A 26,117-nucleotide genomic window follows, 5' to 3' on the forward strand; every position below is an offset into this window, starting at 1 on the left:
TACAGCTGAAATATATCCCCCAACAAATGCAGCAAATAATTATCCTGTAGACAATTCAGGAAAACTCCACAGAGAGAGTAGAGGAGTCATAAACAAAGATACAACGTCACTGATTTGAGATTTGAGCAAAATAATAAAACTATGGGATAACATTAACCGGTACCTTTAATGCAATGGGAAAAAAAATACTGAATGATGGATATGCAATACATGCTACCCTGCCTGTATTGACTTACAAGACACTTAACAGCAAAAACTGAGAATAACATGTCTGATAAGCATGAATTTCTCAACTGAGAACTCATGGACCAGATAAAACGCTTATTGGAGTGTGGTTTGGTGCATGGCTGAGAATACAGGCACAACTGCAACAAATATTAAAGACTCAGTTCACATATTATAACTGAAGAACTTACTGTCTCACTACCCCCCCATACACACACACAGTATACTGCAGCTAGCCAATACACAGCTTTGATGGGAGGCTTGCATCCCTCCGTTCACATCGATACCAAACACATGATGATAATGATTATGATGATGATTTACATTTCAGCAGCCACAGCAAACACAGCAGTGGATCAATACTCTGACAAAAAGGAAATCTGCAAACTTTTGGATGCGTGTGTGGGTGTTAATGGACCTACCTGAGACAGTGTGGTAGGCTAACGCAGAGAGCTCTGCTCTGTTTCTGAGTGCAGACTCTCACTGGCAGCTCTGCATGGCTGCTGCTGCTGCCTCTGATTGGGTGGCTGGTGGAAGGGGGGTGTACTGGAGACAACCAATACTAGAGTGTTCTCTGATGCACACAGGCAGAAAGAAGCTCATCTTGTGCTCATACACACATTCTATCCTGCAGTGGGACTGATTTGAACCTCTCACTTTCTTTTAGTTACACCTAGGTTTATTTATTTAACTAAAGTGTTTTGATTATACACCAGGTCACCAGTCTGTCACCGGACTTACACATTTTGGAGAGGCCAGTTATAGGCTGCATGTCTTTGGACTGTGGGAGGAAGCCAGAGTACCTGGAGGTGACCCATGCAGACAAGTGGACACAATGCAAACTCCAAACGATAGGCCCTGGTCTGTTGTTATGAACACAGCACTAACATATTACAATCTTTAAAGTTGATATCAGTGGCGACTGGCTAATACGGGGCGCTGGGGCGCTGCCCCTCCAACATCCTGAGACAAAAAGCTATATAAAAATGTAAAATACAATTTCATAATAAGATTTTACTGCTCCTGGGGAGCATTCAATATAAGTTGTTTTCAAATTGTATTTGGTTAATTTCTGTCTAAATACATAATACTTCTTGAGGTGGGGCAGCGGCCAAATGGATGTGAATATGGGTCCTTTATACTTTTGGCAACCACGGGACCTTAGGCTGGTCTTTAATTGGTTGTTGCAGATTTTCCACAGGACTCAGCTATCTGGACACTCCAACTGTTATTTACAGCCAATGGTATTGATTTACGTTTTTTTGATCTAATGTTAATGTGATTGGTTAACCCTTCGAAGCCTTCTCAGGTACATCTGCCGTCACTGAGTTACTTCCGCTGCGAGCTGACCGGCAAAGATATGGAGACTTCAGTGGGAACTGCGGCAAATCCGTTGATTTCTTTACAAAAACACCCCAACAAGAAAAAAGAGGATAAAGGAGCATGGTCCGGACCGACCCGATTTACAGACTAGGCAGCAAGTGATGAGGACGAGCTTACACCTTCTCCCGCTCTTGTTTTGAGAAACAGAGGTGGCTAACTTGATGTGGTGACGGAATGTCTATTACTGCTTCCCCTGTTAGCTGTTTGAACACAGGATCTGTTGGCACAGAGGTCCTGTGGATAACGACAGGGGTGCGAGACCCAAAACATTTCTCTGAAAAATACAAACAGCCTGAAAGTTGCCACAGTCACTTAGACACACGTGGCAAAACAAATTCCGGCAGGCTTAGCGTTGCTCAGCAGCTCATGACGGCTACAGGATTGGCATATTGTGTGTTGTGTTATTTTCATTGAGTCTGGCTTCAGTTCGTTTGAATATCAATATCCACCCTAAAACAATGAAAAGATAGATTTTGCTTGTCGTAATCCAGAGACCTCACTTTGAACAGTTATCTTCAAAACATGTTTGGAGGTTGTGATCACACTTTGATGTGTTCATAAAGAATGTACTCCTGTACATACACAATGTGTTACTGATTTCACTTAATTCATAATGAATGGAATATGTATCACTTTATGAAACAGAGAATAAAGATTTCGCTATTAACGAGGCCTGTGTGTCCCTGTTCCTAAGTGCACTCGTTAAATAGCAAAACAGATTAACAGCAAATGTTGAATTTCAGTTTCATTAATAACAATGAATGGCCCGCGGTTTCTCACTTTTCAGATTTTTTTCTTACATAAGGAATTGCTGTTACATAACTGTATCCTTTAAGCATGGTATCTAAAGTGCCATCTTGTTTTTTCCACCCTCCTCCGTGTTTTTCATAATGCCACAGACAGACACTGAGAGGAAGGGAAGGCAACCAAGGACAAGTGTATTACATGAGGAACAGAACAGAACAACAACATTCAGCTCAGTCAGCTGTCAGCCCTTGTGTCCATCATGGTTCTTTTCATTGTGACTCACAGATCTGTCCTTGTTTTGGTCCAAGCTTTAGGTTTTTGCATTCAATTATTTCACACAATTATTTCATTCATTAAATTAAACATATTATAAATAATTCACTTGTGTGCCATTTCTAGCTCTTGTAGTTGTATTGTCTAAAATCTAATATAGCTCATTTTAACAGCAATTACTTGTATTTGCATGAAGGAAGGAAAGGAGACTTTTGATGTTGAGTTTGAAATCAATAGGAGGGCACTGGTGCCAAAAACAGCACTGTCACAGTTAGTTGGTGAAGAAATCATTTTAATCAGAAAGTAATAGCACACAGGTCAGTTAGTTTACACAGTTTAAACCAACAAATACAGAACCTTTTGGCACCACTTTAAAAATAAAGCCTATTTGATGAATATTTCAATGTTGTATAAATACCTTTATTAATTATTTTTTTCCTTATATAGCAAAGTATGTGGACACCTGTCACTTGTGACATAATACATGATTCTGACAGAATGGGCATTTATATAAAGCCAATGTTTCCAACCTTTATTTCAGTCTCTCCACATGGCTGCAGGGATTTCATCTCTTCTAACCTCAAGAGCATTAATCAGTTAAGCCTTGGCTCATAGTCGACATTTTAGTTCATCCCAAAGATGTTGGATGGGTTTGAGGTCAGGACTCTGTGTAGACCAGTCAAGTTCTTCCAAAGCAATTTGGAGAAAATTACAAACCTGGAAGAACATTAGTGACTAAAACATCACTTTATTCTATGTCTTAAGATTTCAACTAAGGGATCTTAACTTAGGAAAAAACAACCATGATTAATGTCAGAGTACAAGTCTGCGTACTTTTGGTTGCATAGCCATCCAGGCACAAACGCGGCTCCGGAGGAGAATATCAGAGGATATTTAGGCTAAAAACGTGGTGTAAAAGATACCGTTTCAAGTCGAATTTGAATGTCGGGGCTTACAGACACTTGGATGACACCACAAGAGCAGTATGGAGGCATTTTGTGTTTTTATTCTCATGTTTTTTTTACGATTGAAGAAGTGGCCTGAAACTCCAAAAGTATTTTGTGGACTAAAACACTTCACCCACCCCTCCATCGGTATAGTGGTGAGTAGATAATAAGTGAATTTTCACTTTTGGGTAAACTATCCCTTTTAATGTATTAGTAGGTATCAATGTATTATATTATGTAAATATATGACATTTAGTTTTAGACTTTGTAGAAAGCAAGTCAGTCACTAATGATCAGAAATGTTAATCTAGTATTGTAAAAAGAAAAGTTTCAGTTGTTCAACTGCATTGATCAGGCTGTGCTGACGTTAATGTGACTAAGTAGTGTGTAATGAAACTAATTTGCCAGGAGGTGGCAATAAAGCTTTCTGAATCACTCAGGCACAAGGACTGACTGACACAATATATGTGACATAGATTGCAGAAAAAAAGAAAGAAAGAAATTCTATTACTAGATTATTTCTTCAGTCATGCTGTTTCCAAGCAACCTGTCTCATCTTCCCGTTGAGCAGAGTTTCATCTTCTCCATATTGATGCTGCCTGTGTTTGCTGACACATCCATCGCTTGTCCCTGCAGGTAGGGACTCTGTTTTCCAGGCCTATGGATAAATGTTGGCTTATGGAGCTCCAAATCATCCCAGTAGGTATCTTCAATAATGTCTCTGCAGCCTGTAACCTTCGCTATGCCCACTTTGGGTTGGAAGACTTTACTCTTGTATCCCTCCGGGTGGTATGAGAGACACTCCTCCCCATCACTTTCATTTTTAACATACTTGGCCTTGTCATCATCATCATCATCATCCTCATCATCATCATCAGCGATGATGATCAGTTCAGCCTGGATGTCTTCCTCCTCATACTCAGCATTCTCATAGCCCATGAAAATCATTGTGACAGGAGCTGATTCTAGCTCATCTACCAGGTTCAGAGAAGAGGTACTCTCTGCACAGAAGGGTCTGTTAAAATCCCTTGAGCTCTCGATCAAGGTATCAGGGTCACCTTCAGACTTGAGGCTGCCAAGTGAAGGACTGTGGCTATCTACAGCCCTGTAGACCGGTTGAATGGGTGCTGGCATTTCTTCAGACCTGGCTTTAATTGAGACCAGAGCTGCTGTGTTTAGAATGCTACCTGTTGTGTAGTTGGTGAGTCCTTGTGGAGTTTTAGCACTAATGTCAGGTTGTGGAATTACACGTTTGTCACTCTTTGATTGTTCTGGAATGTGGAAGAAGGGCAGCTTGGTTTCTTCTCCAGATTTTTGGAATCTTGTCATGGAGTCTTGTTGGACGAGGCTAGGGCTCGGGGTCTTGCTCTGGGTTTTCCATCCCTCTAGGTCATTTCTATGCTGGTTTTCCTCTGTGAGGACTTCAGTGCTGGTTCTGGATGAAACAGCACTCTGGGAGGGGCTACGGCTGGGTGTTGGGCTTTGCGTCTGTGTTTGATTTGGTGTCCTAGGTGTTGAAGGCCTGCTGCTGCTTTTGTAGGGTAGAGAGTAGACAGGCTGATGGTACTGCACCTCTGTGGGGATGTTCTTATCTGTAGCCTGACGTAGCAGCTCTTCTACCTCTGTGGTCGTCATCTCTCCAACTGCTCCACTGTCCATTTTGCTTCCATCTGGATGCAGTGCATAAACAGACTTGCGCCCGTCATCGTACACTTTTAACCCCCTTCCTTGGATAATGTCTGGGGTGATAGATGCTGTAGAGACTACTTGGCTTTTGCCTGTTCTCTTATCATGCTCCACATTGATCTCCATCGCAAATGTAGCTGGAATGGAGAAAAGAGGAAGATGAAGATCTCTGGACAAAGACCGAAGAATAAATATGGTTCAATGACATTTTTTACTGAGAATGTCTTTGTTTTAGATTCTCAATTAAAAAGGGACAAACACAAGTGATGCACATTACTTACACATCAGATCAATGTAAGACTATGCCCTGTTCGACTATCAGGGTCTTTTTGAAAATGTCATCATTAACAGATTATTGGAAAGAAAATAGATGATAAAATTAACTGTTAATTGTGGCCCTACATCAAATAAGCATGGCTTGATCAACATGAAATCTCTACTGTTGAATAGAGTTTTTTATGTAAACTATCTTGCAGATAAAACCTAATGTGGAAATAAAAATAGTCACAAACAGCTTTATTGATATCTCTAGGGGTGTCCCCCAAGATCCAATGCTAGCCTATTTCTTATTTTAAACCAAACTTATTCCCATCTTACTGCCAGATTTTGAAAAATATATATAAATTCATATTCTAGGAGCAGACACAATTTAAAGAGAGTCATACTACAAGTACTTGGGTATTTGGGTGGATATTAGGCTCTCACATAACGTGCATATTAGGAACATAGTGAGGCAATTAGTTAAAAGGCTGGGTATTTATTACTGACAACAAGGCTCACTTGTACTGTAACGTAGACTATGGTGACATTACTTATAAGCATGCTGCCCCCTCTGCCCTGTCCAACTACTTGTTCTGTACACATCACTGTGTACTTCATGATCACATTTCCTGGCCTTCACTAAGTCTTAGGATACATCATCATTGGTGTACTTTTATCTGGAAAGCCATATTAGGTAAACTCATATCTTTGTAATCTCCTTTCACTCACTTACTACTGCAATGGTTTTTGCTCCAATAGTTGGCTGCTCTACAAGGTACGCAGGATTTACTTAGAACTTGGTAGAGCAGCTTTTTACTCCAGAACTCAGGGTTTCTTGACTGTTTTCATATCCTTTACTTCTATAATTTTGGTAACCTTTAAATGTTATGCTATCTTGGCCAGGTCCCCCTCTAAAAATGTCGATCTCAAGGAACTTCATGGTTAAATAAAGGTTAATTTAAGTTAAATTAATAAATAAATAAAGTAATCCAGTGTGACAATATTCTAGGTTGTCTATATGTAGATCGACCTTTTGGATTTGTCTGTTACGACTCTGATGAAGGCACAGTCATATCCCAACGTGAGTCTCCTTGAACTACTGAAAGCTACAGTGAGATCTAATTTCTTCCTTCGAGTTTTGAAAAACCAGGAGCAGTATTCAGTCAGATCCAGCAGAAAGCTCAAGAGTGCAAAATGGATGTCTGCACAACAATGAAGCTGAGAGACAAAGCTGTGACATTGGTGGTGAACATCAAAATATGTCCGAAGCTTAAATTGTGCTCCTTATCTATCCCACTTGTCTCTAGTCAGATTTTCAGTACATTAACTTGACAGTTGAATGACTGGTCAGGAAAGCATCCTATATTTTTCAGCCATTCTAATAGTTATATGAGACTTATACCTTTCTTTGTTTCTTCACTTCCAGGCTTACATATAGGAGGGGTTTCTGCTGGTGTAAGTGGGATGAATGATGGGATATCTGGGAGTGGTGAGGGAAGATGATGTGTCACATCTGAGAAGAAAAACAATGCCCGTGAAATACAAGAAAACATGCTAAAAGTCAAGATTTTTAATATGTCGAATGTAAGGATCCTGTATACCAAGGTGTCAAATCATTCATTTGGTATGGTTTATGACACAGGTATTAATCATTTATCATAAGATTTATCTTGCCGATGGGGACATAATTAACATAGTAATGCTCATTCCTTTTCTTGCTGAGAGCAGGACGTTCACGTGGATATCAATCTCATTGAGATGCAGCATCTCATTTTCAAGTGGATCCTAAACATCAGGAAACAGCTAGTCCGTTTCAGTCACACCTCTAAAGCCCACTATTACACATTGTATCTTGTTATATATGAACAAACATGTCAAAAAGACTATTTGTGCTGGGTGAATAGACAAACTGTTGTTTGTGAAGTAATCGCCCCAACTCTAAAACTGCAAACTGCTGTATTTACATGGTTTGTTTGTAGATATAACAATCACATTTGATGAACTTTAAACGTGTTGGTAGGAGTAATTGTAAACATTGAACAGAGCCAGACTTGCATTCCCCACTCTTCATGAAAAGAGATTGATATCATATGAACATCTTAACATCTCATCTGAAAATGTGAGCAAGAAAAACATGGCTGTCTGAGTCTGAATAAACAGTAAAGATGAAATGAAGTATTCAAGATTGTTAGTATATGTCAAAAATGTCAAATCTGACATAAAACATAAACCATAAACATATCGTTATTAGATGACTGGATACTCTCAGATCAATTAATATGTTAATACAGCTTCGTCTTACATATCATGTTAATATTCCGGAAAAAATGCTGTCACATCAACAAAAAAAAAAATTCAAAAGAAATGTTTACCTGCCTGGTAATCTGCATTGAGCTCCTACATGTGAAGACAGAGTGGGGTCAAAGTGGTGACAGCAGCAGGAAGTCATCATCACAGCAGTGCTACCGAGCAATGGTGTTAAGCATCAGCAGTCCAGTACTGCGACATGTTAAAGTCACAGTTATTCCACTGTGTCTTTAAGACTACATACAGGCAATGGTTAATCATGCATATTAGTCCTGGTACACTGCACACCGGCCATGTTAGAAATCCATGTACCTCCCACTCTAATTAGTCAAAGCACCCCCCCTGTGTACCAAAGCAGACCCACACAGTTTAGAGAGTGCATCTTATTAGAAATAGGCAGAAATTAGAGGAAATGCCACAGGATGCATAAGGAAAGTAGAACATTATCAGATATGAACTCAGTAGTAAATATTAATAAAAGGCCCTTGGATCTATTAGTTTACTTGAAACCTCGGTTTGTTTGTTGTAAAAGAGTTTTTTATATATTATCTGAATTTTCGACAACATCCAACATAATTATAAAAATATTGTGTTTAAGCTAATGCATGCAGTGGACTGTGTTGTGTGTATGTAAGTTTTTGTCTGACTCCAGGTGACACACATGTTGCTGTGATACTCTCGATGGCCAACTGGAAGTTACAGTGAGATTATCAACAACATGAGCAGGCGGCTCGGGAGGTAGAGCGAGTCGTCCACTAACTAGGTTGTTTGTTCCCAGTCTCCACAATCCTCATTCCGAAGTAAGAAACTGAACCCCAAAGTGGGATTGACGTGTGACAGAGACAGCGCTAGGCAAAGATGCACTGTAAGATTGTGTGTGTGAATGGGTGAAGGGCAAAACTGAACTGTAAGTTGCTTTGAGTTTTCAAGAAGATAAAGCGCTGAATAACTTACCATGTTGTAGTTTTGTTTTGTTCATGTTCAGTTGTAGCAAACTGCTAGTATCTATAGTTTATCAGAGTTGTTAAGAAACAATACACATGCAGACACGATGGGTGACACAATGGATATGAATACAGTTGCAAACTGTATAATAACGTTAAAGACACAATAATAATGTGTGTAAAAATATAGAATTGTGTAATAAGATTGAACATGCTGATGGTGCCGTATCATCCAGCAACAGAATGTGGTGACCTATCAGTTATGTGCAAGTTATGTGCACTATATCTCTATTTCCTATCATCTGTCTACTAGAATTATATTGGTGACTGTTAAACCTTTGAGCTCATAGATCTGTTATTAGAGCTGACCAAACTGGATCAGGTTTCATCATCTTAGAACCTGAAGCAACATGTACGGACCAATCCACCCCCCTGAGCTGAGGCCCCCAACTGGTACGATATATTTGCCCTGGGTGTTGTCTCTCCAGCTATTTACAGGCTCTCCTGCCGTATAGCTGAAGGTTGTTGGAGCATTTTACAGCCTGAAATAAATACCTGCAGGCTTAAAAAATCATTAAATCTTAACTTTTATTACATTTTGATATGCCAGAAGGGATCTAATGTCTACAGTGAAAAGGAAACTACAATGATTTTAAATTGGTGTTGTCGTACAGAAGTTTGCCCAGCTTTTCTATTTAGCTTTTTTTTAATTATCATTTAAGTGTCATTGTCACTTAATTGTGACTTAACTTAAAGAGCTAAAAGCAGTGATCTAACTTTTTCTCAGCAGGACATAATATTTAACAACTGAAAAGCACAATTTCAACTGCAGATTAAGTGAACAGGGTTTTATATATCAGTGACTGTATAGGCAACATATCTGGAAATGTAGGAGGAGCAGTATTTCAAGAATACACAGCCATGTTGGGACTTCACTCTCACACCAGGAATCGGTAAATAGCAGTTTGTTAATACCTTATAGAGGACTGTTAGATCATCCTGCTTCATTGCCTCAAGGTGAAAAAATATTTTAGCATTATTAGAAACCATGATCAGCAAGGAACACAGCAATGTTAGTACTATTACAGCAAGCAGAGTATTAAAAGGCAGCCAGTTGATTTGAGCCTACCTTTATGATGTCCTCAGCGGTCCTCTCCACCTCTTTTAACCGCTTCAGGACGACTTCTTCATTGGCAGATATGTTAAGCTCCTGATCCTCCAAGGTCTTAATCTCCTCCTCTTTTCTGAACAAGAGAATTATAAACTGTATTGATTACAAGAACAACATTTTCAGCAGGTTTTAACTACCAGCAGCAGTCGATAGTGTATAAACCAGCAAACCACACTCGCTTCAGTGCTTTTTTCCATGGCATTCTGGGTAGTTTTACTGTGTTTTCTTATAATGAATTTCCAACAGAAACTGATTTAAAACATGGCTTTGTACTTGGATGTGTAATGTTCTGCTGTGAGGTGTAGAGCTAAATATCAGGTTAAGTGTAATGTAATGTAATGTTGGCAGTTAGCTGTAGCTACAAATAAACATTTTCAGTGGATCGTTTTATTGGCATATTTTAATATATTTAATAAATAATTTCCGTACCCATAATATTATCTTTTCAACCTGAGGGGTCCAGTTTTTCTCACTTAGTAAGCAGGTAGATCTTTTTTTCGTTCTCTGTCTTTTAATAAGCTTTTAACGAGGAAGAATAGTAAACTCACTGCTGAGCATATTGAACAGTTCAATATGGGGAGCTCCACTGCGACAAGCTACTGAAACTCAAATGTGGATCTTGTTGCTATCAGTGTTTCATAACCCAGTTTGTGTGATCATTCTGCTGGTTTTGCGTTTCAGAGTTTGACCTGAGTGACTCAGAAGTTTCTCACTATTATAATGTTTTAGTCAGCGTGTCTGTCTGCTCTGTCCGGTGTGGGCTGTGCTGTGGGAGTTTAAGAGGGCAGGGTACCTGAGGATGTGGCTCTGCAGCTGATCACTCTGCTGCTGTTCATCCTGAATCTGAAGCCTCGTGGCCTCCTGTTCCTGCTCTGACTGCTGACTCAGGCCGTCCATCAGCCAATGCTCCCTCAAGGCTTTCTTCTGTTAGTCAAACACACCAACACACAGGAACCTCAGCTTTTTATGCAAACATTATTGAGCATTGTATTTACATTTTAAAAGTTGTCTGTGTCACAGGGACACCTACTTTGTTCTCCCTTTCAGCCTAGCCGCCATTCTCTTTCCCCAAAGGGACAGTTCACCCCAAAATGAAAATTAACTCATTATTGACTCAGCACTATGCCGATGGAGGGGTGGGTGAAGTGTAAGAGTCCACAAATGTTCGAGTGAAACACTTCTGGAGTTTCAGGGGTAAACAGCGTTGCAGCCAAATCCAATACAATTGAAGAAAATGGCGACCACTTCTTTAAATGTAAGTAAATGACAGAAAAAAAAACATAAAATGCCTCCATACTGCTCCTGTGGTGTCATCCAAGTGTCCGTAAGCCCCGGCACTCAAATTCAACTGGAAATTATGTAATTTAGACAATGGTTTTAGCCTAAATATCCTCTGTTACTGCTGCAGTAACTAGGAGTAGGATAACAGAGGCATTTTATGTTTTGTTCTGTTGTTTTTTTCTATATTTGAAGAAGTGGTCCCCAGTTACATCAACTGTATTGGATTTGGCTGCAACGCTGTTTACACCTGAAACTCCAAAAGCGACACACACGTCACGCACTGCTCCTGTCCACTAGATGCCCTCAGAGCTTACCTTACTTAGTACAGTAAATTAGGTAAGTTTAGGCATATAGCTCTATAGATTGGACCATAATGGTATCACAAGTCTTATTACTGTCCACTAACTCAGATGAGAGAAGATAAAAGCTGGAAATAAAAATGTTGGTCATGCTGGTGACTTTTCCTGAGTTTTGTCTTTCAGGTTTTTTCACTGTCCTACCTTATAAATGCCTGTGGTCTTAACTGCAGCATCTGGATAGTTTTGCAGGTAACAAAAGGTATTGACAATCATTAAGCAATTCAATTAAAAACAATTAAAACAATAAAAAAATAATCTAAGTTGGGGCAGTAAAAGACAGAACAACTAGTTTCACTGTGCAAAGCACTGGGGAGTTCGAATGTCATGTCATTTGTTAAAATCCGACTACTATTTGGGGAGCGTCTTTGTTTGTTTTGACAAGATGATATTATATATATAAATGCAATGAAAACATTCACGTAACTTTTATGTTTTCATTTCATTGTTATTATTATAATTATTATTTTGTTGTTGTTTCAATTTATGCCCTTGGGTATTTCTAAAGTATTGTCTTATTTATTTTCTCAGCCGTTACATATAAGATCTACTAAACCACCATTACTTAGTTGAGGAAGTGTACACTTATCCTACACACGTACCCTGTGACTGACGGATTGAGTAAGGTATCTTCATCGTACATTTAAGTTGCAGTTCGCTCTATTGGGAATCAGGACCATGTCTCTTTTAAATCCCTTTGAGTTCCAGTTCAGTCCACCCCTCTGAACCACGGCTTAGATGTGGATTGGTAAAATTGTCTCTCATTTCACACAAGCTGCGTCAACACTACCTTCGAATTGCCAAAACCACCGATATGAAAATGGGGAATCACAACAAAATCAATAGAAACACCTTTCAGTCTGGCGGTCACCTAATTAATGAGTGCAGCTTAATAAGTGCTTTCTCGTAATGTCCCAACTCTTCTTTTATTAAAAAGGATTTCAGATGGCTGGAAATGTGAGTACATAAGCAGAGGCTGTGGGCCAGAAGAGCTTGACTTTAACCAAAATACAGGTGAAAATATTAACAATTTAATTTGGGCTGGAATGGAGTAGCTGTAGGTAGAATAAGAACAACAATACCATGTTATATAAGGTTGTGTTATTGCAGAGGGACTCCTGGTGATGTCTGTGGTATTCGGGTCTGGTCTTTTGTGTTTGTGCACAAACAAAAGCAATGATTCTATTGAGGCAGTAAATGAAACCCTCATCCCGGTGTTCATCCTGGGGTCTTTATAGTCTCTGTTCTGTCTTTGAGGCACATTTCTACATCTGTGGTGTTCCTTATGATGTTAGATGGAATAAGATGGTCAAAAGTCAGACACATATTGTGCATTACATTTTCACCTATTAGAAGTTTTCATGTCATCATAAAGTTACCTTTATATACTGGAGTTTTAATTTCTCCTCTTCGATCTCTCTCCTTTTCTTGGCAATGTCCTCTTGGATTCTCCTCTTGTCCTGCAGGGGTAAAATCCAAACACAGTGCATCAAGTGTAAAATGTACAGCACGGAAACTATTTCATGCGTTTTATTCTCGTGCTGATACATTTCAACCTTGAGCTGACAGCTGGACACCAGCAGCCATAAATAGCTGAAAAGCAATACAACCTTCATGGCCTGACCCCATGTACCTGTTGTTTGTGTGTATGTGTGTGTGTGTGTGTTTGTGTGTGCGTGGCCATCTGTTCACTACAACCACTACCACTTTCCCTGTTAATGATCACCTCCTGTGGGTGAGCTAATCCATTTTAAATGAAGTTAGTGTGTCCACTGGACATTTAAAATGGACATGTTTGTCCAGCCTGGATAACCACAGACAAACACACTACTTAATGGCTTAAATCACTCACTCGGCATCAAAACACAAGCCCTGTGTTTGTCGATGTCACACTCAGGGGTTCACTGTGGCTAAAATCAGCTCATGGATCCTGGATCAGTGTGGGCCTATAAGCCCCAGTGAAAGGGGATCTCCCTGATGACGTCTGCTGGTATTTATAGTCCAGTCTCTGTCTGGGCTGGACTCAGTCAGGCCAATGAAAACCATTTTATAAAGACAACTGGCTCCATGATAATTAACTGAGAGAGGACAACTGATCAAATAAACCCTGTTACTCATCAAGTTTGTATTCCAATTTCACTTATCAGATGGGAGGGATTTTAAAATAAGTCCCATTTGTCTACAAAGCCCCACCACTCACATCACATTCTCAAAATGAATATGAACAAGTTCCCTCTTAAAAATGTAATGTTCTCCTTTATTTTTCAGCCCAACTGAAATCTCCAAAGTTGCTTATTTCAACTAGAAAATATTGAAAAAAAAGTCATTTGAAATGCATTTCATAAAACATCAGACATAATCCTCCATGTATTGACTTAATACAATTATGTTTTTTGCTGCAAAATCACTTGTAGTCAGGGACTGAGTAGACAGGAAAACGATGGCATTCTTACTGGTATATGTAAAGTCATCATTAATTACAAAAAGTCCAACAGTAAGCCTAACACCTGTTTTTAGACCTTTTGAAGCCACTGTATATTCTGTATTGAGTAGTTGCAATGGTATAAAAGCTAAATATAATTCAATATTATAAACTGAATTCTAGATGTTTTGTGGAGCATGTGATTAACATTTACTGACAATTCCGATAAATATTTCACACCTTTGCATCTCCACTGGAGTTTAAATTAATATGTGGTAAATTTAATTAATCACAAGTTGCCTGTGGAGCAGTAAAACTGTAGTTTATGAAAATGGAGCAAGTGCTGCATCCACTAGAGTTTTATTTTCTCTCAGTTTATGTCTTTATTATAGTGCTCAGGGGCTCCACATGAGCCCAGAATCCCCTCACCGCTGTGTTTGGAACTCAACATTGCTCAGAGGTAATAAGAAGGTGCTGCTGGGTGCTATCGCGGAATCGACTGGTGTATCTTTAAGTTGTTAAGGTTGTAAATGTCGGCTCTCGTGATTACACAGCAATGTTTCATCAAAGACCCATTAGTGCTGTCTGAGATATTGGGTCAGACACAAACACACGCACACACACACACACACACACACACACACACACACACACACACACACACACACACACACACACACACACACACACACACAGAGAGAGAGAGAGAGAGAGAGAGAGAGAGAGAGAGAGAGAGATGATTACATCTTAAATGAGGGTAGTTTGTCCTCATGCTTCTTGCATTGTGTTGCCAGAGGAACTGACCTCCACAGTTATAGCAATAGCTAGAAAGCTAAAGGTTTTCTTCTGCGGCTCTGTCATCCTGCAACAACACACCCACACTTTATATTTTCAGACTCTGCTTGGAAACAAATCCTGATTTAGTGGTGCATCATGACATTCTCCCCGGCCTTAAGATCACTGGGATGCATATACAAATAAGACATGATCTCCACTTCCACCAAAGATGATTAGCTTGACAAAGACATCTTTTTAACAGCTACGTATTGCTCAGAAATCCGATGTCCTTCTGCATATGAGCCAAGCCATGCACTATGCTGTTTAAAATCATTTCATAATGGCTTGAAATAACAAAAACGACCACTGATAAAATAATGTTTTGTGAAATTGAAATCAACTGGTCAAAAATATTTGGTCATCTTGTATTAATAACACAAAGAAAAAAAAGAATAAAAATGATATCGGTGATGAGGGAGGAACAGTAAGCCCCTACCCAGAAGGGACCTGAGGTCAGCAGATGAGCCAACAGCTTCTTGCAGTCAGATGTACGACACATGTACACACAATACACTCTTCCACAGCTCACAGTAGAGTTAGCAATAGAAAGTGCCCAGGTCAGTATCCAAAAAGTCTAATTCCATATTGGATTACTCTGCACCTCATGCTTTACATTCAGTACCAATGTTCTGTGGAATTTGTGTCTCCTTAATGTAGCAGAGCAGAAAGAAGGTTGGGTGATGAATGAAAAAAAGGAAGAAGAAGTTCAAAAAGCTCCAGGTTCGATGGAGAGAGGGGATAAATGTGAGTGTATTGCCCTACCGTTTAAATAATATGCTCACAATTTGTCAAGTCTTACTTACTAAATTAATACTAAAAAGCCCATATGTTGCCTACACTTTCTACTGTTCGCTTGTTTCTATTTTCCTTTCCTCTTTTCTCATTTCCATTTTGAGATTTGTCCTTATGTCATTGTCAAATGTCATCTATATAAATACAGACAAAAAATGATATTCTCATTAATAAAGAGCCGGTATTATTCATTGACTGCATTAATACTAATCTAGTTACAACTACATATTGTAGCATTGCAATAGTTGAGTAACGTGAGTCTGAACACAATCAACTGGTACTTCCACAGAATTTATTTGGATTCTAGCTTGCTCTTGTTACTACCAGAGGCACAGGACTGGTCCTTACCGTGATGGCCTGGAGCCTCTCCTTCAGCAGGTTGGCCTCGTCCATGTCAGCCTATAGGAAAAGACAGAAACTATGAATTAGCTGGACAGGAAGTAAGAGGACAAGGTTTAAAACTCTTAAGTCAAGATCAAATTTCTACATCTTTCCAGATCAGAACCGCGTGTAAAGACACATCACAGATCCTATAATAATTCTATCAGGCATTTAAGCAATGTGAAGCCTGTGAAGTAACACAACCCGAATATATTATTGCATCCCACATATAGTCAATGATCAACCAATGTTATGTTTTTAATAGATAAAACAAGATGAAATTGTGAATTTGTAGGGAAATATAATTTTTTTTATTTTTATTCTATTGTCTGTTTAAGAAAATTATAAAATTTGTAATTTTTCAAATTTGTAATTAATTTGATTCATTGCTGTAACTAGGTAAACTGTTTTATTATTTTATATTACTGTTGTTGCTGTTATTATTATTAATATTGTTATTATTCACACAAATCTATAATATGACTGGAAGTCTAGTATAGTCAAGTCATATATGTATTATACAGTAAATGGTCAAATGCATACTGGGTCAAACAGTGTTTGTCTCTGTTACCAATGACTGCGGCACATCAGAACACACAATATGCATTTGAGTAAATCATCTTTGAGAGCAGGAGGGACAGAAAGATAAGTATCATGTTTGTGTCAGATGTAAGTGACATGTTTGCTCCAGGCCTGAGTGATGGCTCCATGACTGGGGAATGTAACATGGCTGTGTTGTGTTAGAGACAGTATATCAGACGTGAGCATGTCTGCAGCCTCACACAGGGATGATGAAAAGAGAGGACTAGGTTCAGGAAGAACTCAACAGGACACGTCAACATCAGCAAATGGTGGATGTCAGGGGATCCAAGACTCCCGCTATTTCTCTTTCCACTCAGGGAGGTACAAATACAAAACAGAGCTGAACCCTGACAAACAGTTTCATCAAACTTATTCAGAGGGCTGTCTAAGTCCTATTGATGGAGTTGTATCTGTTGAGGAATATATGGGGGTGCTGTGGGAGAAACCTTCAGACTTGGGTGGACAATTGCTCATGTTACTGTGTTGGCGTTTGTATATCGTTCCACCTTCTGGTCTCCTTGATGCATCAAGTCTACATTCAAATCCTCTGCATAAGACATCAGCTGCTGCCTGAGTTCTCCTTTCACCAGCTTCCAGAAAACTTCCATAACAGTATCCTCTGTGGATATTCACAGAAAGGAGGATGTTGTCCAAACACCTGTCCATCATGGACAACATCTCACACAGAGTGATGCTGGTTAGTCAAAGACTGACCGACTGCAAGAGGTTCTTCCTTCCTCTAGAAATCCAGATATAAAATCCCTCCCCTCTCCTCACCCACTGAACAATTTTTACAACTTCCACAATATATTGCCTCTACTACTAACTTGTGTTTAAATTCCTCCTCCTTAACTCTGATCACTGTTTTGCCACCTCTAAATCAGTACATTTGTACATTTTTCCCTTGATTTTTTTCTCAAACACAATTGATATGTTTGGACCTATGTGCAGTATCATGTCGCATAAAAGGGTCCAATGATGTTTAACTTTACAACCTCAGTAGCAAACATACATTCATTAAACAAGCAGCATTACACATGTAGCAAAGTCTTTTTTTCAATTTCTTTAGTTTCCTGAAATATAAACACACAGTTATGGTTGTACAGGACAACTATCGGCTCCTCAAAGCACCTCATTGAAGATCTATGATACCAAACCATGGTTATTTAGCTTCTGACTGTCCCAATTTCATTATGCTGGGTTTGTTAGAGGTAACTGTGGAAATCCAGACAGGATCAGTTTTTATTTATTTATATTTGTAATAATACAATAATGCCAAGAACAATTAGAACAGGCCAGTTAACAGAATCGAATGTCAAAAGCAGAGACAGTGTGTGTGTGTGTGTGTGTGTGTGTGTGTGTGTGTGTGTGTGTGTGTGAATGTTGCTTTTTTGATATAACAATAATAACAGCAATCGGTCAAAAGAGTGCATTGGGAGGGACGTTCAAGAAAATATGATAAAATAATAATAATAACAATAATAATAATACTCTTATTATTATGACAGGACCAACAGCAAGGTTCAAGTGACCAAAACAGGGGTTTGTTGTGATTTAGTTGATCAAACTGTTTATTTAAAAGAAAGGCAAGGTTCCCTAACTAGTTTCCTCTAGTACACATAGTGTCCACAACCTTATGCAGACATAGGCTGCTGTATTTAAGAAGACAAGTTTAAAGTATTGCAGGGAGAAATAGAGGAAGCAGAAACAGCTCAAGTGAGCTGCAGATGAAAGGCTCTTCATGTTGCTGCATGAATCATTAGAGCTCCAGAATGTCTTCAACATAAGACATCCGGGCCCATCCTGTCTGGCTTGAATTGTTGTGGTTTGTCATGGTTCCAGAATTAACCCACCCGTTTCCAAAAAATGGCAAACGATAACCACACCAGAGTGAAGCCAAGTTTGAACAGAGAAATCTACAAGAAAGACTCTATTCCTGACACTCCTGAGACAAGTGTTTGTCTTTCACAATCTCATCATCCGTCCCTCCACTGATCCAAATTGTAATCTGTTTCAACAATGATGACAAATTCTCTAGTTCTGCTGTCTTTCCTCGGATCCAACAAACACTTCTTTGCTGCATTCAGGTACTATAAAAAGGGCATCACTTATAGGATCATTTTACAGGCACGGAACTGGTAAGCTGCCAGAGGTACATACTGTCGGAGATATCATGATCCTGAGTGATAAATAAGCAGGGACATGTTTATTTATGTAGTGCTACTGTTCACACTGCTAGTAGCACCTGGGCAGAATACATTTCATCCTGTCCATGCACACTTCCGGTTGCTTCCTCAGTATATCAGAGGGGACACATGGGTTCATGTCCAGTACAACTAAAAGTGGAGGTCAGACTGACTCCATCAAATGCTTGACATCTTCAATAGCTCCTTGTCAAGATAGATTGAATGCATGAAGACGTAGCGATGTAACAATACAAGTCTGTCTCGCAGCAGTGGTATAATGTCCCTGTTGCCCATCCCCATGATGTGGACTTTGTTGATCCGGGTTATATCCAAGCTAGTATGACTCTCCTTTTTATAGTTTTACTAGTACTGTCGACTGGTAGCATTACAGGCCTTGCCTAAGGGCCCACACTGGAATTGTCAAGCCCTGATTGAGAATCTAACCAAAGCCTTCTGTACAAAAGGCAGTGTTCCACCCACACAATGTTCTGATGCATTAGTGATGATAACAATCTATCAACCTATACCACAACTGCCAAAATGGAATTACATGCAAAAAAAAGCTTAACATATTCAGATATTAAATATATTATTTCAGTTCATTAACTGACTACATGCTGAGGGAAAGAGGAAACAAAATAACTAGTAGGGTTTACAGTTTTAGAGAGGATGCCCTTAATAGTCCACACAGTCCCCACTGGTAGCTGAGAGGGAAGGGATCACATGCACTCTAGTCTGTTCTAAACACCATATTGTATGTGAGTAGGTGGATATATTTTTGTACATTCAATGCTCAGCTCTCTTATACACCCACACACACATATTACCTCAAATCCGCCTTTCAGTCACACATGACAAACACAGGAATAGCTTTCGCACAGGGAAATTTTGCATTTGCTTCCCACCAAATAACATTCACCTCAACTTAAGTGTCAGAAAGTACTTCTCAGTTAAAGCTGTTGTAAACTATGTAATTATTTCTTTGTATGATCAAATAAAATACTCTAATCAAGACTATTTGGTTACAGCTCCTCAACCATCAGTAATGTTCCTGCTCAGAGTGAATACTGGGACTGGCACATACTGAACCACCCACCCACCCCCAATGATTTTTGCAGTGTGTCGCTCGCGCTCTCTCTCGCTGTCGCTCTCTCTCTCTCTCTCAAATTAATATACCCTAACCACTGTATATCGTGTCCTTCAGAGAATACAGGTGTCTGAAGAAAGGTTCACATTTTGACATTAAAACTCAAAATATCAAGCTATAGTCAAAAATATTAGGCTCTCCACATATATACCTTGAAGGGCAGGGAGGTCCGAGAACAGAGCCATACCGCCAAATATAGCAAATACATTTATTATACATTGTGTATTTGTGTTCAGGTCGGCCACTAACTGACTAGAAACTGATCCTTTCTGATACATAACTCTCTCCTGTGTCACTGTTGTTTCCACTGTCTGCACCAACTCATAAGGTATTCACAAAGCCCTTAAATATGACACACATTTTTCACTGAAACGTGTTATACTTGTGTGGATATGACTTCATAGCAACATAATTCTCTCAAAAGATTTTGGATGGAGTTGCAACAGTTGCTTTGTTTTTTGGAAGGCACTTACAGACAATGTCCTCTGGTAAAAATCCTCAAATCCTTTAGGCCATTAGACCATCAAGCCTCCAGACACAAACTCTGTTCCACCAAGTCCCCGCTGTGTAAACATTATACCACAGCAACCCTTGTTGGTTTTATGGGTAATTCATCTGCACATTACCTGGAATCGGTCATTAAGTCCTTCTAATCTAAAGAAAAACTGCAAACAAGTTGCTTGTGTTGTGGAATTCGCTGTCAGCATGACCCTAAACCTGTTTGTGAGGTCTACTAGTCTAATGTAGCTTCAAGAAAAATGTTTTTTTCACATGATTAGTCAAAATGAAGGACATTTATGAAATACACAGTGGTTAAACCATTATATTACTAACTCCACTGTCTGAAGAAAACAAAAAAGAACTGATTTATGAACTATACCGTTTCGCTTGCTGGCGCGTTCTACCACTACTTTATTACTTATCGTCCAATTATCATATAACAATTTTGTATTATTATCAGCATTATAGTCATTTCTAATATTCTTACTGTTGCTGCCATAACTGATGTTATTATTAATAACATTATCCCATCTATATGCATTATTATTGTCATTATCACAACCGGTCTTTTATTAAATTCGGCACTTACACAACTGTTCCTACCACTTTCCTCCCCCTGACCTTACAATGCAAAGGATCATGAGATAATGCATGCTGTGATTTGGTGCGATACAAATTAAACGGAATTTAATTGAATTGAACATGATCCGTGATTTAATGTTGTCTGAATATTTAGGTTTTGTGCTGAAGAGTGATATAAAGCCTGGCACATGTGCTACATTTAAATGATCTCATTGGTAAATCCTATACCCAGATTTGAGAGACAAAAGGAAGACAGAAGGAGAAGAGACTGCTGACAGTCATAGTGCTGGTGAGCTCGTCCACCTGTTGACACTATGGAGGCCTGATCCAGCACTGCTGGAAATAGAGACGCTGCCTGGCTTGACTGTGGACCAGCCTGACACTGTGTGCATGAGAGTCAGCAGCAGGTGACGCATTGTCCCTGAAAGAGACCTGATGGTGGGAAAAAAACCTAAACACCTGTCAGTCATGTGGAAAACACAGGGGGTCACACGTGCACAGCCTGAATATATAAAGCCACGTGTGAAGTAAAGTCAAACAACTTGATTTACACAATCCTGATGTGTTTGGGGTGTGTTCTTGGCCAAATACGACAACTGACAGGGGCTAAAAGAGAGAAAGAGACAAGCAAAGCCCAAATCAAACAGGAGCACGAGGGAGAAATGTGTTGACAATAATTAGAATGGGCATATGCTAATAAAGGACAAAGCCAAGAGAGCTGACGCACATCGGTTGATGTTACTGCAGCACAAGTGTTTGAAAGTTATTTCCTTGCTGTAGTAGGTAAAAGGACAGTCACTAGCACAACCTCCGCATACTGAATGAGCAGTTTGCCAAAAATTCTTGGCTTACTCCCTTTCACTTGCCACCGCTCCCGTTGAAGAGCTGCCTCATATTACATTCAGCAGGTGGCTGAGGTGGACAATGGGGATGATGTAACCTGTGAGTAGCCAATTAGCTACATTTTGAGGCTACATTTTAGACATTGAGTTAAAACAATTGTAAATAAAAAAAATAATAATAATAATGATGGTAAAATATAATGACATTACTGAATATAAGGTAGTTAGAGAGATATGTAAATGATGAACGGTGGCTACTTTTTCAAATCTAGGACTGACTTAGAAGATATGAAAAACACAGTGATGGTTTTAACATTCAAAAACAAAAAGATGTTGTGTTTTATATGGTTCTAGTCTTTCCTCAACACTCAAACTTAGCAGCACATATTAAAAGAAAAAGAAAACTCTTCCTAAATACATTCAGTATCTCATACAAATGCATACAGAAAATGATTTTGTGGGTGAAAGTTATAACACCTCCACACCTCTAGCTGCTCTCTGAGTGGAGAAGATGCTGTGCATTGTTATACATTTGGATATTTTGCAATATTTGTTTTCTACAAAGGCAGCCCTGCTGTCTGATGATGTACAGTCCTGGATGCTTCCCAGAGAAACGCTTCGGGAAGTTGTTTGATGCAGCTCTTCATTACAGGTGGGATAGATTTGTTTGCAGACATTTGTATGGCTGTTCCTTTTATACTTGTATGGATTTAGAGTCAAATGTGTTCTTGTTTTTTTATTTTACATTTGCCTCCTAAAGTAATTTGACCAATCAGTCAGCTCTGTTTCACAGGTTTACATGACACACGTACATTTGGACGTTGTGCACATCACATTCTCAGCACAGACTAGCAGGGAGCCATACTTGCAGCTGTAGTGTTTTCTATTACAAAAGCAACCACTTGAAAATGATTCTGTTAAAGCATAAAAGTTGAGGAGTGTTTTGAGTGTGTGTTCTATGCCTGATTATAGCATGTGGCCCTGACTGAACAAAGCTCAAACAGGCTTTTTACTGCCCCATGAGACTGGTGCTGCAGCTGTGGCTGCCTCACACAAACTTTGACGAGCTACACAATGTGACACTAATGTTTTAAATGTTTTCAAAAGTACGCTGCATGCCATTTACAGCCTGTCATGTAAGTGATGCATGATTTAGTTACAATCATTGCACTGCATACTGTGAATGTCACAGCGCCATGAGAATCACATGTCATTGGGATGAGTCACTCCCTTCTGTCATCAAACCCATAGGTTTTGGAGGTGAGTTGTGTTTTTTGCATTGTTTGGATTGGGTTTATAATTCCAATTTACCAGTAACATAAAGCAATGTATCAAACTGCCTTGGACCCTAGTCCTTACATTGTGACTAACTTCAGGCTTGTTCCCAGCAAGTCTTACGATATAAAGAAATCGAGGAGACCATATGGGTGAGTCCTCACATACAATTTGTACTCTTTCTTTGTTCACAGTCTCGAGAGATCTAATAAACAGCTCTTAACAGGACTGTATCGTGTGTACCTGCTGTGAAAGTAAAGTGACCCGAGGTCGAACCCTTCAGTGGAGATTAGCAGCAGTTTTACATTTAAAGCCTTCCTCATTGGCAGCACTGCTGTGACATATTCGTCTGCCTATGGAGTTTGGATTAAATCCCTTCAGGTCTTTCTGTCAGTGCTCTGGAAATGATCCATGCTAGACCTCAGCTCCAGTGACATGACCCTAATACCTCCCTGTCTGTCTGGCCACTCAGCCAAGGTCCTCCTGATGTCTAATCCCTGCTCCTACGCCCTTAATCTGATCTCTGATGGATTAATAGCTCACAAACCAACAAGGGATGCCTTCATTAGACCGCAGCCTGGTGTGGTAAACATCAACTTATCAAGGTTGATATTGGCCTTTGTAACACAGTGATTTGGTTGCATCTACTTAATGACTTCAAATGACAAACAGTATCACCACCTCTAACTTGACTTCTTGCAGCCCAATAACCAGTTGTCTTGATTCAGATAATTATGTTGAATTCTTGAGCCACAATGGATTTTATCGAACACAAATGGAATGCATCTTTTATACACTCTATGATTAAAAGGTATTGCTCCGGAAGTATCCATGCCTAATTCGTTCTCAAGACTTGTAAATTGATTTCTATCTCCTTTCATAATTTTCATGATGGGAGCAGAACAAGCTGTTTGCATAATTCTTTGATTATAGCTATACACAATAAAAAATGATTGGCTGATTCAGTTGATGTTGCTTTTATAAATATTAAGCTTTAGTATTAGCAAACAGTCTATTTACAAATATAGCAGACACAGCAATATTGTTCACAAATGACATTAAATATTTTTTCTATCATTTGAAGCTTCTCCAGTGGTCCTCTCTAGAGCCACTGCTTGGCTTGTCCATTCTGGGCTACTGTATTGTAAAATATGACACTGATACTACAATATGATACTACATTTGCTAAAAATAAAGTTGGAAAGTCATTAATGAAACATGCGATTGATGATCCACTAATTGTGCGACATCTCACACCAGGATACTGACTCCTAACAGACCACTCTGATATGTGTAGTATTTCATAGGGACACTTCATTGCAGCCTAGTGTTATTTGCATGTGATTTAATAAAGGTAAACACATTAGGCAGCCATTCATAATGGGACTCCACTGGAGTGTGGCACTTGTCAAATCAGATGGTGCAGATTCAAAACATTTGTGACCTGATGCCTTCAGATGGCTGCAGGGGCGTAAAGTTCCTGCTTTAAACACAATAAATGTTCAATTATTTTTATGCGGATTTAAATTCCTCTCTTGGCTCCGGAGAAATTCTGCCTTAGCTTTGCATTAGCTCAGTTTATGTAGTTTGAACAGACCAGGATCTGAGATTACTGTTTGACACATTTTGCACTATAATGCAAACAACGTTTTTGTGCTGCCTCATGATTGATGAAAATCACAAAATTTAAAGGAAAACTGTTTGACATAGAGTTAATGTGCTTAATGGGAGGTGAAAACATCTTAACCAAATAAGAAGCACACATTTAACTCACATGACGTATTGGTTGGTTGTTGTGTGGCATTCGAATCATTGCATTTTTTTGTCAGAATAAAAAGATGGCAATTATTAGCTAACATGGCACAAAAACGTACAACTGCTCAATTGAAAAAATGGCTGTTCCTTGTAACTCTTATTTTGGCAGCAAGCATTCTTTTTTTGTGAGTTTGTTTCCACTTCCTCTGCTATGTTTATTACAGCCATATGTAATTACTACCTTAATTACGACCCCTAACCCGCTTTATATTCACTTGACATTTTTATGAAAACACTGCTTATTTCTTTTATGAAAAGTGCAGATGACAGAGCTGGAATCAGGAGGGGTTAATATCTCTTGCTCTGTCTAAAGTTAAAGAACTGTTGACTGGTGATTGCTAAGACATAGTTCCAACAATGGAGACCCCTAAAACCATAAAGGTTTCAATCAATAGTCCATGTGGGTTTCATTTTTATATTTCTGTTTGCTTGCTGACTAATTAAACAAACAAACACAAAGTAAACAAACAAGGTACACAGTGTTAATTAGTGAGCCATAGGGGTGTTGGTAGGTGTATGTCTGAACTTTGGATAGGGTCATGCTAACTGTGCAACAGTATATCTCACTCTAATATTATCTCCCTTATACAAACATATTTCTCAACATTTCGTGCTGCTCTGTTACCTTAAAGGAAATCTTTCTCTCAACCCTCTGGAACAAACATGAATAAAAAAATACATCGTTTATCATGTGTTTACTTTATATAAAGAGGACAGCAGTGTGATTTCTGCTCATGATGTATGTGTGAAAAGAATCTTTCTACTTCGTTAGCGTCTTCCTCTGCAGCTCTGCCACATGTGCTGAAGTGTTGATCTGACTTGGATGAGTGGGAAGGAAAGGGCACAGGGTGACTGGTTCTCTACTGGCAGAGCAGAACAACAGCATGTATGTGGGAGTGGGAGTGTGTGTGTGTGTGTGTGTGTGTGTGTGTGTGTGTGTGTGTGTGTGTGTGTGTGTGAGCACATACATTCATCACACCCACAAACTATACATGCATTTTTACAGTCAGCTTGGTAATCATGCTTTGTGTTCTAAATGTCATTTCTGAAGCACTCATTTCTGAAGCTGCTCTTTCCGTCTATGTGTCCATCTGTGAGTACAAGGACTTGTTAGTTTGAGCCAGACCCCTGCTGGGATGCTGCAAACAGCCGACAGCTTAGAGGTATTAAAAGA

General features: G+C 39.2%; 1 protein-coding gene across 5 annotated transcripts in view; it reads right to left on the minus strand.

Moving 5' to 3' along the window:
• palmdb (palmdelphin b) overlaps positions 1-26,117 on the minus strand; it is a 39,400-nt gene that overhangs the window by 12,837 nt on the left and 446 nt on the right. For 2 of the 5 annotated variants that reach the window (XM_034571797.1, XM_034571796.1), the window contains exons 2-5: positions 15,981-16,031; positions 12,961-13,041; positions 10,738-10,868; positions 9,903-10,017 (exon numbers count right to left, since the gene is read on the minus strand). In XM_034571797.1, the coding sequence (XP_034427688.1) occupies positions 9,903-10,017; positions 10,738-10,868; positions 12,961-13,041; positions 15,981-16,025 (372 nt within the window). In that variant the 5' untranslated portion in view covers positions 16,026-16,031. Of the gene's footprint in view, positions 1-647; positions 774-2,902; positions 5,399-6,924; positions 7,036-7,894; positions 7,920-9,902; positions 10,018-10,737; positions 10,869-12,960; positions 13,042-15,980; positions 16,032-26,117 lie in introns of those variants that run through there. The other 3 variants (XM_034571800.1, XM_034571799.1, XM_034571798.1) reach the window with 3 other exon arrangements.

The sequence above is a fragment of the Hippoglossus hippoglossus genome, chromosome 20, assembly GCF_009819705.1.
Source record: "Hippoglossus hippoglossus isolate fHipHip1 chromosome 20, fHipHip1.pri, whole genome shotgun sequence".
NCBI classification, from domain to species: domain Eukaryota; kingdom Metazoa; phylum Chordata; class Actinopteri; order Pleuronectiformes; family Pleuronectidae; genus Hippoglossus; species Hippoglossus hippoglossus.